We start from the raw sequence: 17,696 nt of genomic DNA, 5'->3' as shown, positions 1-17,696 counted from the left end.
GCTGCTCAACAAGCATGTGAACGCCAGGCGGTTCCGGATGGAATCCCTCCGCTCTGTCATTGCCTCAATGTCTCAAGGAGATTTCCTTGCATCAATAGACATCAAAGATGCTTATCTCCACGTGCCGATTGCTACAGAGCACCAACGTTTTCTACGTTTCGTGATAGGAGACGACCATCTCCAGTTCGTAGCTCTGCCATTTCGTCTGGCGACAGCCCCACGGATTTTCACCAAGGTCATGGCGGCAGTGGTAGCAGTCTTGCATTCTCAGGGACATTCAGTGATCCCTTACTTAGACGATCTACTTGTCAAAGCACCCTCTCAAGAGGCATGCCAACACAGCCTGAATGTTGCGCTGGAGACTCTCCAGACTTTCGGGTGGATCATCAACTTTTCAAAGTCAAACCTGGCACCGACTCAATCACTAACGTATCTTGGCATGGAGTTTCATACTCTCTCAGCGATAGTGAAGCTTCCGCTGGACAAGCAGCGGTCACTACAGACAGGGGTGCAGTCTCTCCTTCAGGGTCAGTCGCACCCCTTAAGGCGCCTCATGCACTTCCTAGGGAAGATGGTGGCAGCAATGGAGGCAGTCCCGTTCGCGCAGTTTCATCTGCGTCCACTTCAATGGGACATTCTCCGCCAGTGGGACGGGAAGACAACTTCCCTAGACAGGAAAGTCTCCCTTTCTCAGACGGCCAAGGATTCTCTGCTATGGTGGCTCCTTCCCAACTCATTAACGCAGGGAAGATCATTCCTGCCCCCATCCTGGGCAGTGGTCACGACAGACGCGAGTCTGTCAGGGTGGGGAGCAGTTTTTCTCCACCACAGGGCTCAAGGGACGTGGACTCAGCAGGAGTCCACCCTTCAGATCAATGTTCTGGAAATCAGGGCAGTGTATCTTGCCCTACTAGCCTTCCAGCAGTGGCTGGAAGGAAAGCAGATCCGAATTCAGTCGGACAACTCCACAGCGGTGGCTTACATCAACCACCAAGGAGGGACACGCAGTCGGCAAGCCTTCCAGGAAGTCAGGCGAATTCTCATGTGGGTAGAGGAAAGAGCATCCACCATATCAGCAGTTCACATCCCGGGCGTAGAAAACTGGGAAGCAGACTTCCTCAGTCGCCAGGGCATGGACGCAGGGGAATGGTCCCTTCACCCGGACGTGTTTCAGGAAATCTGCCGCCGCTGGGGGGTGCCGGACGTCGACCTAATGGCGTCTCGGCACAACAACAAGGTCCCGACCTTCATAGCGTGGTCTCGCGATCAAAGAGCTCTGGCGGCAGACGCCTTAGTGCAAGATTGGTCGCAGTTCCGGCTCCCTTATGTGTTTCCACCTCTGGCACTCTTGCCCAGAGTGTTACGCAAGATCAGATCCGATTGCGGCCGCGTCATACTCGTCGCCCCAGACTGGCCGAGGAGGTCGTGGTACCCGGATCTGTGGCATCTCACGGTCGGCCAACCGTGGGCACTACCAGACCGTCCAGACTTACTGTCCCAAGGGCCGTTTTTCCATCGGAATTCTGCGGCCCTGAACCTGACTGTGTGGCCATTGAGTCCTGGATCCTAGCGTCTTCAGGATTATCCCAAGGGGTCGTTGCCACCATGAGACAGGCTAGGAAGTCCACTTCTGCTAAGATCTACCACAGAACGTGGAGGATTTTCTTATCCTGGTGCTCTGCACAAGGAGTATCCCCCTGGCCATTCGCGTTACCTGTCTTTCTTTCCTTCCTGCAATCTGGGTTGGAAAAGGGCTTGTCGCTCGGCTCCCTTAAAGGGCAAGTCTCGGCACTATCCGTGTTTTTTCAGAAGCGTCTAGCACGACTTTCTCAGGTGCGCACGTTCCTGCAGGGGGTTTGTCATATCGTACCTCCGTACAGGCGGCCGTTAGATCCGTGGGATCTAAACCAGGTCCTTGTTACTCTCCAGAAGCCGCCCTTCGAGCCTCTGAGGGAGGTTTCACTTTCTCGACTATCACAGAAAGTGGCATTTCTGGTAGCGGTCACGTCTCTTCGGAGAGTGTCTGAACTAGCAGCGCTGTCATCCAAAGCTCCTTTCCTGGTGTTCCACCAGGACAAGGTAGTGCTGCGCCCCATTCAGGAGTTTCTCCCTAAGGTGGTATCCTCTTTTCATCTTAATCAGGATATCTCCTTGCCTTCCTTTTATCCGCATGCAGTTCATCGGTATGAAAAGGATTTACATTTGTTGGATCTGGTGAGAGCACTCAGATTCTACATTTCCCGCACGGCGCCCCTGCGCCGCTCGGATGCACTCTTTGTCCTTGTCGCTGGTAAGCGCAAAGGGTCGCAGGCTTCCAAAGCCACCCTGGCTCGATGGATCAAAGAACCAATTCTTGAAGCCTACCGTTCTGCTGGGCTTCCGGTTCCATCAGGGCTGAAGGCCCATTCTACCAGAGCCGTGGGTGCGTCCTGGGCATTACGACACCAGGCTACGGCTCAACAGGTGTGCCAGGCAGCTACCTGGTCGAGTCTGCACACTTTCACCAAACATTATCAGGTGCATACCTATGCTTCGGCGGACGCCAGCCTAGGTAGAAGAGTCCTGCAGGCGGCAGTTGCCTCCCCGTAGGGGAGGGCTGTCTTTGCAGCTCTAACATGAGGTATTTCTTTACCCACCCAGGGACAGCTTTTGGACGTCCCAATCGTCTGGGTCTCCCAATGGAGCGCCGAAGAAGGGAATTTTGTTACTTACCGTAAATTCCTTTTCTTCTAGCTCCTATTGGGAGACCCAGCACCCGCCCTGTTGTCCTTCGGGATTTTTGGTTGTTTTTCGGGTACACATGTTGTTCATGTTGAATGGTTTTCAGTTCTCCGATGTTACTTCGGAGTAAATTTGTTTAAACCAGTTCTTGGCTTTCCTCCTTCTTGCTTTTGCACTAAAACTGGTGAGCCAGTGATCCCACTGGGGGTGTATAGCCAGAAGGGGAGGGGCCTTACACTTTTTAGTGTAATTGCTTTGTGTGGCCTCCGGAGGCAGTGCTATACACCCAATCGTCTGGGTCTCCCAATAGGAGCTAGAAGAAAAGGAATTTACGGTAAGTAACAAAATTCCCTTCTTTATTATACATTTTTTTTATTATATAAAATATAAAAAATATTTGTTTATCTAATATAATACAATAATATAAAGATATTATATATTTTTTATATACATTTATATATTATTTTTCGATTTACTCCTTTTGATAAGGAATGTCACCAGGTTTTTGTTATACAGCCCCCCCCCTCCTCCCCCAATTCCAGTGATATGAGTTATTGGGTTTCTTGCTGCAGTTTTGATAAAATCCCAGTTTTCTCTGCTGCAGATCTCTCATTTCTCTGAACACTGATCTCTGTATAACCCCGCCCACACCACTGATTGGCAACTTCCTACCTACGAATAGTGTCTACAGAAAGCAGCCAATCAGGTGGGGGCGGGGTTGGACTACATGGCGGCAGGTTTACTAGTCCTCTAGTGATTTTTTTTTTTTTTTTTTATCAGAACTACAGCAAGCTGCCCAGTAAGTGACATATCACTGGAATCTGGGTCTGCGTCTCTACATTATGCTGCTCTCAGTTTAAGTGGCAAAAACCTGGTGACAGATTCCCTTTTTAAAGAGGTTTCTATAAGAGCAGGTAACCTAAAGTGTACAGTCAGAGGTTGTCCTTGTGATGTCATGTCCTGGCACTGGTGACCGCATTATCCATGGCATAAACCCACCTACTCTTTTGCCCCCTCCAGCGCGTGTCCCACTGGAGACCTCTCTGAAGAGCAGGGGGCTCGGTTGCCAGCAGTCTGCGCTCATGATTTCTTTTCCTTCTCACACTGTGTTGCATTATATTACAGTGCAAAGCGGTGGGAAAGCTGGGTAGCAGTGGTTGTTTGAGTCAGCACAGCTATAACCCAGCTTTTCCTCAGCAGCGACCAAATGAGCTAGGCCAGAATGAATCTCAGTGGGAAAGCTGGATTACATCTGTGCTTTCTCAGAAACAGCCACTGTAACCCAGCTGTGCATTGGGCATTAATGATGCTGTAGCAGAGTGGCGTATAATCTGTTTATACGTGCTCTGAAACTGTAACCCAGCTTTCCTCCGCTTTGAAGCAGCAACATATGGGTAAGTTCACACAGTGCGTTTTTCGGGTGCGTTTTTGCTCAGAAAACTGCATGACTTTGCTTCCCCAGCAAAGTCTGAGTTTTCATTTTTGCTGTCTGCACACAGCGTTTTTTTTTTTTTTTAGCTGCGCAGCATGTCAATTATTTTTGCGTTTCCCACCCATTGAGTTCAATGAGAAACGCAAATTGCACACATAGCTGCGTTTTAGTGCGTTTCTGTAACTAAAAACGCAGCTATAAACGCAAGAGGTGGGTAGTAAAGTGACATGTACAGGAAGAGGATTCCTTCTGTCAGTAAACACAGAAGCGTGAATCCTCCCGATACCGCCACCGCTGCCGCCACCTCCCACCCGGTGCCATGTCCGCTCCCGTGCAGGAGGTGGAAGCGGCTGCTAAATCAAAAGTGAACCGTAGAAAATGTCATACTCACCTGTCTGCAGACTCCCGGTGCCATGTCCGCTCCCAGCTCCTCTTCCCAATACCGCCACCCCCGCTCCGGCTGTGTGCCGGCTCCCAGGCACGTACAATGGCTGCAGGACCTGGTGCTGATCACCTGATGCGGTCACCTGACGCATCAGCTGATCGTAAGTCTCGCGGTGATGCTGGCCTGGCCGGTTATCAGCTGATGCGTCAGGAGACTTCATCAGCTGATTACCGGCAGCTCCTGCAGCAGTCTGACTGGAGCCAGCATGGACGCATGTAGTGTTTTTTTTTTTTTTTTTTGTTTGTTTGCACTAATGCATCAGCCTAGACTGTGCAGCGAGCGAGCGCCGAGTGACTGATTCCCCGGCACTTGCAGTCAGTTCATGACAGCTGCACACAGGCGATCTCCGGAGTTAAGGTGACAGCACCGGAGATCACCCCGGCCTGTCTTCAGCTGTCATGAACTGACTGCAAGTGCCGGGGAATCAGTCACTCGGCGCTCGCTGTCAGTCTCAGCTGCACGCTGGAGCTCAGGTGAGAGCCACGGAGTGCAGTGCAGGTACCTGAATCCAGGCCTGGCATTACTGGCGTTTCCTCCAGTAGCCAATCCGACGCTGCACAGAAGTTGTTTTTTTGTTTTTTTTGCACTGATGCATCAGCTGATTTGTATAAAAGCCGTTTATACAATCAGCTGATGTGTGGTGTGATTCAGGCCCTCGACCCTGACACATCATCTGATCGCTTTACCTTCCAGCAAACCGATCAGATGATATTGGATCCGGATTGGACGGCGTGGGACCCTTGACCCAGGATTACTGCGGAGGGGGGTTCTCTATTTCAATAAAGATGCAGTCACTAATTGTGTTTGTGTTTTTATTTCTAATAAAAATATTTTTCTGTGTTGTGGTTTTTTTTTTTTTTTATCTTTACTAGAAATTCATGGTGGCCATGTCTAATATTGGCGTGACACCATGAATTTCGGGCTTAGGGCTAGCTGATAATACACAGCTAGCCCTAACCCCATTATTACCCAGTAAGCCACCCGGCATCAGGGCAGCTGGAAGAGTTGGATACAGCGCCAGAAGATGGCACTTCTATGAAAGCGCCATTTTCTGGGGTGGCTGCGGACTGCAATTCGCAGAGGGGTGCCCAGAAAGCCCCCAGCTGCCTAGTTTTACCTGGCTGGACTAAAAAATTGGGCGAAGCCCACGTAATTTTTTTTTAATTTCAGGAAATTCATGAAATAATTTAAAAAAAAAAAAAAAAAAAAGCTTCCCTGTATTTTTGGTTCCCAACCGGGTACAAATAGGCAGCTGGGGGTTGGGGGCAGCCCGTAGCTGCCTGCTGTACCCGGCTAGCATACCAAAATATGGCGAAGCCAACGCCATTTTTTGGGGGGGGGGGGGCAAAGAAATCCTGCATACAGTCCTGGATGGAGTATACTGAGCCTTGTAGTTCGACAGCTGCTGTCTGCTCTCCTGCATACACTATTGGATGGAGTATGCTGAGCTTTGTAGTTCGGCAGCTGCTGTCTGCTCTCCTGCATACACTATTGGATGGAGCATGCTGAGCTTTGTAGTTCGGCAGCTGCTGTCTGCTCTCCTGCATACACTATTGGATGGAGTATGCTGAGCTTTGTAGTTCGGCAGCTGCTGTCTGCTCTCCTGCATAAACTATTGGATGGAGTATGCTGAGCTTTGTAGTTCGACAGCTGCTGTCTGCTCTCCTGCATACACTATTGGATGGAGGATGCTGAGCTTTGTAGTTCTGCTCCCCCTGCCTCTCTCCCTCCAGCATACAGTCCTGGATAGAGCATGCTGAGCCTTGTAGTTCTGCAGCCGTCTGCTCTCCTGCACTAGTGGAGAATGAAGAACATATTGAAGAAGGAAATGACATCAGACCTTTTTTTTTATTTTTTTTTTTTTTTGTTCACTGATAAACGCACAAACACGCGTTTTTGCCGCGATTTTTTTTTTTTTGCTGCGGGCGCGGTTTTTGTGCGTTTCTGCCGCAAAAAAAACTGCACAAAAACGCAGCGTCAAAAAAACGCAGTGTGTGAACCTAGCCTATGAATGCCCAATGACTGACATGATAACCAGAATACACAGCAGTGGAAAAGCTGGGTTAAAGTTGTTATAGCTGCTGTAACCTAGCTTTTCTTTAGCTTTGCAGCATATGTAGGCCGAATGATGAACATAACCAAAACATAGTGTAGTGGAAAAGCTGGGTTAAAGTTGTTATAGTGGCTGTAACCCAGCTTTCCTTAAGCTCTGCAGCAGCAGCCATAAGAGTGCTAAACGATAGACATGATAACCAGAACACTGAGCAGTGGAAAGGCTGGGTTAAAGTTGCTTTTTGTTGTGATAACCCAGCTTTCCTTAAGCTCTGCAGCAGCAAGATATGAGCGCTGAATGACGGACACAATAAGAAAACTGAGCAGTGGAAAAGCTGGGTTAAATTTATTAGTAGCTGTAACCCAGCTCTGCAGCATATGTACGCCGAATAATGGACATGATTACCAGAACACAAAGCGGTGGGAAAGCTGGGTTAAATTTTATAGTGGCTATAACCCAGCTTTCCTTAAGCTTTGCTGCACCATATGAGTGCCGAATGACTGACCTAACCAGAGCACAAAGCAGTGGAAAAGCTGGGTTAAAGTAGTTATAGTGGCTGTAACCCAGCTTTCCAGTGGCCAGCATACCCAGATTGCAAAGTTACTTGCTCTGAAACAGTCACTTTAACCCAGCTTTCCCAGAGCTCTGAAATCAGCAGTGGGAAAGCTGGGTTATGATGTCTTATGGAGTGGCCACACATATAACCCAGCTTTCCCACGGTTTTTCAGCACAGAGGAGTTCCCAGTGATTCCCTTGATAACCTGAGCACCAAGCGGTGGGAATGCGGAATTACAGCTCCGCAGTCACCCAGCTTTCCTCCTTTTGGAAAGGCAACACCAAGTTGTCAATTGAAGATGTACGCACCCCGATGTTACTAGTAGTTGTAGTTTTGCTCGTGAACTTGTCTTAGTGGGGGCCTGGTCGGGGGGGCCGGCTCCGGGCACATACGCAGCTGAACGGGATGTTTTTCCCCTCGCACAGAGGGCTTTTGTGTTTTTCGGCCGCACAGTAACACATTTTGCTTTCTCCGGAGGTCAGTACATCCAGTCACCCCCTTGGGGAATTTATAGATATGTATTTTCTTCTTCTCTTGGCGTGCGTAACAGCGGGAATAGCGGGGTCACCGCGGTCTGCGCTGGCGCCACAACATGTTATGTTCTGCAGTTTACTACTAATGTTCCTGGGGAGGACGGCGCTGCGCTCCCTGAATGTGACTGTGTGTACCCCCCCACTACAAACCGCCCGCCTGTAAATAAACACGTCCTCCCCTCACCCTTCTGTCAGCTATTGGCTGGGATTAGTGTTTTTAGGAACAGAACGCAAGTCACAAAAACATCTGAGATACTTTCCTATTTATTTTTATTTTTTTCTGTCTATGAAGTTGTATAGAGGTGGGGTTTTTGTTTTTCCTCCGTCCAATCTGACTGAGCGTAAGGAAACGCCACTGCTGGACTCCTCTCTAATACCAGCGAGCTTGGTCCTAAGGTCCCACCACACAATAAGAAGGCGTTTACAGGGGGGATCAGCAATTTGGAGCTCACCCCAACCTGCTCCCTCCCTGGCTCTCTGTCTGGGGTGCTACCTCTCCTCCCCCCCCCTCCCTTCTTCATCCAGCTCTGTCTGGGGTGCTTACCTCTTCCCCCTCCCACCCCCCCTTCCCCCTCTTCATCCAGCTCTGTCTGGGGTACTACCTCTCACCCCCCCCCCCCCTTCATCCAGCTCTGTCTGGGGGTGCTACCTCTTTCCAAACCCCCCCCACCCCACCCTTTCTTCCAGCTCTGTTAGCCAGGATGGGTAGCGCCCCTATCTGTCTGGGGCGCGAAACCCCACCCGGTTCTCTGTCTGCTACCACCCCCAATCCTGGCTCTGTCTGGGCGCTTCCTCCCCCCCTTCTTCCTGGCTCTCAGGCTGGTGTGCTGCCTACTCCCCCCAATCCTTCCTGGCTCTCTCAGGGGTGCTACCTCTGTCTGGGGAGCTTCTCACAACGCCCTCCTGGATCTCTGTTGGGGGCGCCGCCTCCTCCTCCTCCTCCTACTCTTCCCCCCCCCCCCCCCCCCCCCCTCTTCGTTCTTCGCTCTGTCTGAGGCGCGCGCCACCCCTCTTCGTTCCTCGCTCTGTCTGAGGCGTGCGCCCCCCTCTTCGTTCCTCGCTCTGTCTGAGGCGTGCGCCCCCCCTCTTCGTTCCTCGCTCTGTCTGAGGCGCGCGCCCCCCTCTTCGTTCCTCGCTCTGTCTGAGGCGCGCGCCCCCCTCTTCGTTCCTCGCTCTGTCTGAGGCGCGCGCCCCCCCCTCTTCGTTCCTCGCTCTGTCTGAGGCGCGCGCCCCCCCTCTTCGTTCCTCGCTCTGTCTGAGGCGCGCGCCCCCCTCTTCGTTCCTCGCTCTGTCTGAGGCGCGCGCCCCCCCTCTTCGTTCCTCGCTCTGTCTGAGGCGCGCGCCCCCCCTCTTCGTTCCTCGCTCTGTCTGAGGCGCGCGCCCCCCCTCTTCGTTCCTCGCTCTGTCTGAGGCGCGCGCCCCCCCTCTTCGTTCCTCGCTCTGTCTGAGGCGCGCGCCCCCCCCCTCTTCGTTCCTCGCTCTGTCTGAGGCGCGCGCCCCCCCTCTTCGTTCCTCGCTCTGTCTGAGGCGCCCCCCCCCTCTTCGTTCCTCGCTCTGTCTGAGGCGCGCGCCCCCCCTCTTCGTTCCTCGCTCTGTCTGAGGCGCCCCCCCCTCTTCGTTCCTCGCTCTGTCTGAGGCGCCCCCCCCCTCTTCGTTCCTCGCTCTGTCTGAGGCGCCCCCCCCCTCTTCGTTCCTCGCTCTGTCTGAGGCGCCCCCCCCCTCTTCGTTCCTCGCTCTGTCTGAGGCGCCCCCCCCTCTTCGTTCCTCGCTCTGTCTGAGGCGCCCCCCCCCTCTTCGTTCCTCGCTCTGTCTGAGGCGCCCCCCCCCTCTTCGTTCCTCGCTCTGTCTGAGGCGCCCCCCCCCTCTTCGTTCCTCGCTCTGTCTGAGGCGCCCCCCCCTCTTCGTTCCCTCGCTCTGTCTGAGGCGCCCCCCCCCTCTTCGTTCCTCGCTCTGTCTGAGGCGCCCCCCCCTCTTCGTTCCTCGCTCTGTCTGAGGCGCCCCCCCCTCTTCGTTCCTCGCTCTGTCTGAGGCGCCCCCCCCCTCTTCGTTCCTCGCTCTGTCTGAGGCGCCCCCCCCTCTTCGTTCCTCGCTCTGTCTGAGGCGCCCCCCCCTCTTCGTTCCTCGCTCTGCCTGAGGCGCCCCCCCCCCCTCTTCGTTCCTCGCTCTGTCTGAGGCGCCCCCCCCCTCTTCGTTCCTCGCTCTGTCTGAGGCGCCCCCCCCCTCGTTCCTCGCTCTGTCTGAGGCGCCCCCCCCCCCCCTCTTCGTTCCTCGCTCTGTCTGAGGCGCGCCCCCCCCTTCGTTCCTCGCTCTCTGAGGCGCTGCGCCCCCCCCCCCTTTCCTTCCTGGCCCTCTATGTGGTGCGCTTCTCCCAACCCCCCTCCTGGTTCTCGGTCGGGGGCAACTAACCCCCCCCCCCCTTCCTTCCTGTCTCTCTGTGGGGGGCGCTCTCCCACCACCCCTCCTTCCTCCCCCAAACCTGTATGTTGGACATTGCTGGGTTTTCCGCCCTTTTAAAACTATATGCAAAGAAAAGAAATCTACTCCTGTGATGACCCAATCACATCCCACAGCGCCGGATCCTCCGCTGGAGAGCAAGAGACGGGGGACGCCGTGGCCGTATAGGACATAGATGTTGCCTTCGGTCTGCCCTGTTATTTGGAGGCAGGATCCACTGTACTACCACTGGCGCCTACTCCTGTTTTTAAATAGAAAGTACAATCTAAAAATATAGGCAAATGGCCAGCAGAGGGCAGCACTGAGCCCCATGGCTTTATTTGCTGGCCCTTAAAGGGGTGGCCCAAAGCTAACATTGGTTTTAATCCTAAATGTCGATACCTTTAAATAATTTTTCCCATCAATTTGCTGATTACTGAAATTTTCAACCATTCTCGAGATATAAACCTGTTTTCATTTTGTTTACAGCTCGTTGCCTTGGAGACCGACCACTTTTGCTAGACAGCAGTGCCTATATGCTCTCTTCTGTTGACCTTGTAAGCGCTGTTTTGAAGCTGGCGCGCGCCCAGTGACCTTTAATTTTCTCCAGCTTCAGCGGAGTGTTTACAATCTGGACGGCAGCGGTGGTCGGTTTCCTAGGTAACGAGCTGTAAACAAAAGTGTTATCTCAAGAACGGTTTCATATTTTGACAAGCAGTAAATTGCAAAAGTCCTTGATTTTACAAGCTCTATCCGAATATATCCACCTTTCGGGATGGGAACTAACCCTAATAAATGGAGTTTAAAGGGGTTTTTCCAAAATCAAAAGTTTTACTAATGTATGATGGGTCACAAGTTTCTAATTAGGGATTCAACATTGACAAACGTAGAGGTCACGAGTCCTGTGTGTGAACAGAGACGACTCTTCATCCCTTTCCTATGGGAGATAGGCCAACTCTACTTATGGAAGCAGCAGCGTGCATGTGCTACCCGCGCCCCATTCACATAGCGCTTTGGACCCCCCATTCTCCTCCGGATGGGGGTGCATTGCTATCAGAAACAGTCCTGTGCATTGCTGATAACCTTTTTATTTTGAGGCTTCTGTGTCATATAAAGTGTCGTGTCCGTCCCCCCCCCCAACTAACTTCCTTCTGCCCTGTTCTTCCCCCACAGTCTCCTCCGGCGTCTGGTGACTCTGATATCCAAACAAGCCACACTCCTTGCATCCAACGAGGCCTTCAAGAAACAAGCCGAGAGCGCAAGCGACGCTGCCAAGAAGTATATGGAGGAGAACGACAAGCTTAAGAAGGTATTAGACACTGTCCTGTATACGGGAGGGTGGGGGAGGGACTGTTATAGGGGGTCAAAATCCCCCCAATAACAAGTCCACCTCCATTCTCTATGCATCCAATGCTGAGCTGCTGCCCACGCTGAGTTTCCCAATATTGAGCAGAAGATAAAGGATTTGGAGGGGGGGTGTGTGGGGGGGGGGGGGTCCATGTCCATGTCCATGAAATGAATGCCCTATCATTAGGAAACAATATTGTTTGGGGTTGACACTTGTGGAATTACTGACCTATCCTAAGGCCATGTGCCCACGGGAGATCGCACCTGCGGACATTTCTGCAGGTATTTCTGCAGGTTCACGCAGCAACTCCCTGGAATCTGCAGGAGTTCCCTTTGCGGAGTTCCCTTTGCGGAGTTCCCTTTGCGGAGTTCCCTTTGCGGAGTTCCCTTTGCGGAGTTCCCTTTGCGGAGTTCCCTTTGCGGAGTTCCCTTTGCGGAGTTCCCTTTGCGGCTATATCCGCAGCATTTTCCACAGCCACACATACCGCAGCATTGATACACCACTCCCCAAATCCCATAGGATAACATGGGGAGTGTCTGTACTTGCGTAAACCCGCGGATTTATCTGGAGAATCTGTGGGTTTTCCGCAGCAAAATGCACTGTTACTTTTTCCCGTGGGCACATAGCCTATCAGTTTCTCACTCTTGGAGACCCCCTTTAAGTATTTTACTCTGAGTCCCTATTAGTATGAGCCATCAAGGCTTGATGGGTGAAGGCGCCACTCCAGCACACCCAAAGATCACATAAGGGAGGGCCCAGAGTACTAAAACACCTGCAATGCTTAAAGGGGTTTTCCTATCCCATTACAGCATTTTTAAATAAAAAATGAACCAGAGCTTTACTCTCCTTCCCCCTGGTCCAGCGTTGTCTCTGCCGCTTCTCCTGGTGTCTGTTATTGTCTGCAGGGCTGATGTCACAGACAGCGATGCAGACAATCCTGTTTGCAGATTTCACTGCACAAGCTGCAGAGCTCACTGTCTTGTTACATAACCAAAAATATACCCTTTAAAAATCAGCCTTTATTCAATTTACGTTAAAAAATCACCCAATGTAAATCACAAAAATATATATACAAAAATAGAAGAAAAAGGGAGGAGGGTATAGTGTTCACCCTAAAAATTTCCCCTCCCTCCTGTCCTCTACCTACCGCGGAGGTCGGCACCCTAGGCCTGATAAGAGTATGGCGCCCCCACTCAACGGCTGCTGTCCCTAAAGAAGCCCTATATGGCCCTTCCGACAGTTATGATATTAAAGAACAGGATTTTTATCCTGTCCACTACATTAAGCATACCCTACATATCTGTCCTTTAATATCATAACTGTCGGAAGGGCCGTATAGGGCTTCTTTAGGGACAGCCGCCGTTGAGTGGGGGCGCCATACTCGTATCAGGCCTAGGGTGCCGACCTCCGCGGTAGCACTTTGGTTCTGTCACTGTGCTCTGCTGACCATTGGGCGCCCTGGGCCTGGTGGGGGGACCGCGCCCTGGGCCTGGTGGGGGGACCACGCCAGTTGGGCCTGGTGGGGGGACCACGCCAGTTGGGCCTGGTGGGGGGACCACGCCAGTTGGGCCTGGTGGGGGGACCACGCCAGTTGGGCCTGGTGGGGGGACCACGCCAGTTGGGCCTGGTGGGGGGACCACGCCAGTTGGGCCTGGTGGGGGGACCACGCCAGTTGGGCCTGGTGGGGGGACCACGCCAGTTGGGCCTGGTGGGGGGACCACGCCAGTTGGGCCTGGTGGGGGGACCACGCCAGTTGGGCCTGGTGGGGGGACCACGCCAGTTGGGCCTGGTGGGGGGACCACGCCAGTTGGGCATATATTGATAAATTCTCCTGACGTCTCACCTATTTGCCCAACGTATAATTTCAGCGGAACTGGCAACTAAAGCTATATGGAGGTCTCCCAGCTCTCCATTTTTCCTGGCGATAAGCCACAGATATATGGTGGCTGCTTCCTCTTCCAATTCAGAACACATGCACGCTCAGTTGAGTGTGCATGCATATAAGGGCGCAGGAGGGAAAGCAGTCACATGACCTGGCAAACTAAGGTGTATTCTGCTCACGGTTTCAGCTTCTAGCCCTGCTGACAACTTTTTTTTTTTTAAAAAAAGTGACTATGGTTTCGCCGCGCTTCATCTGAGGCTCTTCCAATAATGTTTCCATTTTTGAATCTACTTTCTCCAGCAACTGAAAGCCTCCGGGATTGAGGTGGCCGATGTACCTGAAAGTAACGCCGAGGAGGAGAACAAGAAGCTCAAGACCGAAGTGAAGAAATTCAAAGAAGAACTGGAGTCCACCAAGAAGTGTAAGTAGCGTCTTGGTCCTGCCGCGCGGTGACAGGTCATCCATTAACCCCCGTAATGATCCCTGCCAGGCAAAGGTGAGTCTGCGCAACAAGGGCAATTGCTGCAATTTCTTCACTTTGCCCTCTTGGACCCGCCGAGGAAGATCGTGCGGTCCTCAGAGTCTCAAGAAATGCTGAAGTAGGAGCCAAAAATGCCTTTTTTAGACAATGTTGCCAACTATAAACCGAATCTTTAACCAGGCCTCCTGTATACTCTGCTGCACATTATACGGGGCTGCGGTGCTTTGGGTTCGTACATTGTGCACTTCCCTGCAGTCGCGGGTTGTGGGGGCACAAAGTGCTGCCCCCCCCCACAATTGGAAATTGCAACTCAGACAACCCCATTATTCACTGTTGTTAGAGATCTAAACCTAATACCGGCAGCCCTGTATAACATCCCGGGCACCAGACATGTCGGCTCCTAGGTCCGAAATCTGTGGTGTAATGTGATGGACGAGCAGTTCTTTCTTTTTACTGCTACGTCCATGTGATCTTCCAACATGGCAGCCCCCTCGCCCCCACACATCGAATTCCAAAAATGGCTAATGTTCCTGTGCACAAATAGATGCCATGACCTGTCTGTAATGTCCCTTTTGACAGAGCTGAATTATGAGTTCTGCTCCGTTCCTGGAAAGTCTATTACCTGCATGGCTCACACATCAAAATGATATATGGTGTGCCGTACCCGGCAGTGCTAGCCGCTGAGCCGCCGCAAGAGACTGCAGTGCTAGCCGCTGAGCCACTTTGCCGCCCTCATGTCTATAGGCTTAAATATTAGTGTCTGTCACAATGGCAATCCTGATCCTGATGTATATTGTATTTTTCGGATTGTAAGACTCATTTTTCCTCCCAAAAAAAAGTGAGGGGTGCGTCTTATAATCTGAATGCAGCTTACCTGGGGGGGGGGGGGGGGTGAAGGGTCACAGGAGGCAGGGGCAATGCTGCGGCAGCTGTGCACAGGTCTGTGGTTGCCGGCGGGGGGGGGGGGGGGGAGGGGCGGAGGGCGGGGGGGGGGGGGGGCAGAGGGGTAATGGGGCGGGCCAAAGCCGGGCGCATGCGCAGATGGAGCTCTCGGCTCAAAATCTTATCCACACGCACGCGCTGTCTCCGGCCCATTGATCGCCCAGCAGTGGAGTTAAGGTAAATGGCACCCAGAGGTGGCGCGTGTGCAGATGAGATCTTAATCTGCGCATGCGCCGGCTCCAGGTGCCATTATTTGGCAGTCTCGCCGCCTGTCGCCCCTGCCGCTAGTGTTTCGGGGACACCCACTTGCAGCATCACCCTGCGCCGCTTCCGCCCCCCTCCCCCGGATAAGAAGGATCCATTATTCCTCCCCCCCCCAACAAATTTTGGGTGCGTCTTCTAAACCGAAAAATACGGTAATCACTAGGGGGTAGATGAAACGACCCCTTTTCAAGAAGCTCCAGTGCATAAAATGATCTATTTTGTTTTCTACTTGAAGCCCTACAGAAATCTGAGAACGAGGTGATCGCCATCAAAAAGCAGAGTGAAGGCCTGACGAAGGAGTACGACCGGCTGCTGAGCGAGCACGCCAAACTGCAGGTGAGCGCCTGGTCCTTTATGAGGACACCCTCACACATTCCCTCACACATTATAGCTGAGCCGGCCGTGGATTTCTGGCTCCATCTACAGTCCTCGCTCTTCCGATAGTTACCGTATTTCTCGGATTATAAGAAGCACTTTTCCTCCCAAAAATTTAGAAAAGAGGGGTGTGTCTTTAAAATCCGAAGGTAGCCTACCGGGGGGTGGTGGAGAGGGGTCACAGGAGGTGCGGTGGGCAGCGAGGCACAGGCCATTCTGAAGATGTTGGCAGTAAGGGCTTTAAATAATGGTGCCCAGAGTCGGCACATATGGGGCTCTCGGCTCAAGCTCGCACGCGCCAACTCCGGCCGCCATTTTTTTGAAGCAGTCACTGCCGACATCTTCAGAATGGCCCGAGCCTCACCGCCCGCAACGATCCCCAGCACAGGGCAGTGCCCCTGCCTCTTGTGTCCCCCACTCCACCACCGTGGTCGCACCATCTCCCTGGTAAGACAACACCACATTATAAAACATGTTTTTTTTTATGTCTAAATTTGGGGTGCGTCTTGTAAAAACGAAAAATACGGTAGGCCTGTCACGTACAGGGGTCATCGGCATATGTCACGCCTTAATTAGAAGTTGTCATACGAGAGTATCTCAGAGGGGGCAGATTTTATATATTTTACTCACTTATGTAGCGCCATTAATTCCACAGCACTTTACAGTTGTGATCATCTCTGTCCCCATCGGGGCGCCCAATCTACTGTCCCTGTCAGTTTGTCTTTGGGGTGTGGGAGGAAACCACGTAAACACGGGCAGACCATACAAGGTACTTGGTGGGATTTGAACGCAGAACCCCAGCACTGCAAGTGCTAACCACTGAGCCACCGAGCTGCCCATTGTACAGTGCTAACCACTGAGCCACCGAGCTGCCCATTGTACAGTGCTAACCACTGAGTCACCGTGCTGTTTTTCCATTTCTACATACCTTAGATAAGGCCAGCATTCATTACGTTGACACTGTCCGGTCGGCCTTCGGCGTAAGACAGATTTCCATATTAATCATATTTTTTTCACGGGGCTGATTCCTAAGCGGGTAGAAGAAATATGGCTGCAGAGGTCGATCTATGCCGTGTGCTGGATCTGAACACCTCCAATGTGTCCAATTAAAGGGCTGATACGGGACTACTGTTTATTAGGGACTGTGGCTGACATAACCAGCGGAGTCTCCCTCCTATGAACCCTAAGGAGGTAAGTTCATTTCTGCACAGGGATTAGGCTACGTTCACACTTCCGTTTTGTATCAGTCACAATCCGTCGCCTTGAGGAATTACGGTATCCTGCAAAATATTTTGCAGGATTCCAGTTTTTCCCCATAGACTTCTATTGGCGACGGATTGTGACTGATGATGCTGCGTTGCATCCGCTGCGTCGCGGTCAGTCGTTTTTTGACTGACCGCACGGGCGGCGAGCAACGCAGCATGTAACGTTCTTTGTGCAGTGGAATCCGTTGGATTTCGCTGCGCATGCGCTCTCTGGCTCCCCGCACAGGTAACCAGGATAATCATCGGGCTACTAAGCAACGCACTTTGGTTAGTTACCCGGTATTTACACTGGTTACGGGTGCAGGGAGCCAGCGCTGAGCGGTGTACGCTGGTAACCAAGATAATTATCGGGTAACCAAGCAAAAAGTGCTTTGCTTTTACCCGATATTTACCCTGGCTGTGCACGGAGCCCGACACGTCACCGCTCGGCTCCGCCCCCTCCCGCTCTTAGCGTGTGTGTGTGTGTATGTGTGTGTATATGTATGTGTGTGTATATGTATGTATGTATGTATGTGTGTGTGTGTGTGTGTATATATATATATATATATATTATATTATATTATATTATATTATATATTATATTATATATTATATTATATATATTATATATTATATTATATATTATATTATATTATATATTATATATTATATTATATTATATTTATATATATTATGTGTGTGTGTACACACACACGCACGCACGCAATTACACATACACACTTACACACACACACTTACACACTTACACACACACTTACACACTTACACACACACTTACACACACACACACACACACACACACTTACACACACACAACTTACACACACACACTTGCGCACACACACACACTCACACACACTTACACACACTCACACACACACACTTACTTACACACACACTTACACACACACACTTACACACACACACACTTACACACACACACACACACACTTACACACACTCTTA

At 51.7% G+C, this 17,696-nt stretch overlaps 1 protein-coding gene across 2 annotated transcripts in view; it reads left to right on the top strand.

Moving 5' to 3' along the window:
- BCAP31 (B cell receptor associated protein 31) overlaps nucleotides 1-17,696 on the top strand; it is a 96,568-nt gene that overhangs the window by 21,808 nt on the left and 57,064 nt on the right. For both annotated transcript variants that reach the window (XM_075322877.1, XM_075322876.1), the window contains exons 5-7: nucleotides 11,347-11,482; nucleotides 13,704-13,824; nucleotides 15,326-15,426. In XM_075322877.1, coding sequence (XP_075178992.1) covers nucleotides 11,347-11,482; nucleotides 13,704-13,824; nucleotides 15,326-15,426 — 358 coding nt within the window. The remainder of the gene's footprint in view (nucleotides 1-11,346; nucleotides 11,483-13,703; nucleotides 13,825-15,325; nucleotides 15,427-17,696) is intronic.

Source organism: Anomaloglossus baeobatrachus, chromosome 9, assembly GCF_048569485.1.
Source record: "Anomaloglossus baeobatrachus isolate aAnoBae1 chromosome 9, aAnoBae1.hap1, whole genome shotgun sequence".
Classification (NCBI taxonomy): Eukaryota; Metazoa; Chordata; class Amphibia; order Anura; family Aromobatidae; genus Anomaloglossus; species Anomaloglossus baeobatrachus.
The sequence above is the reverse complement of the archived record's forward strand: the minus strand, read 5'-3'. Positions and strand labels throughout refer to the sequence as shown.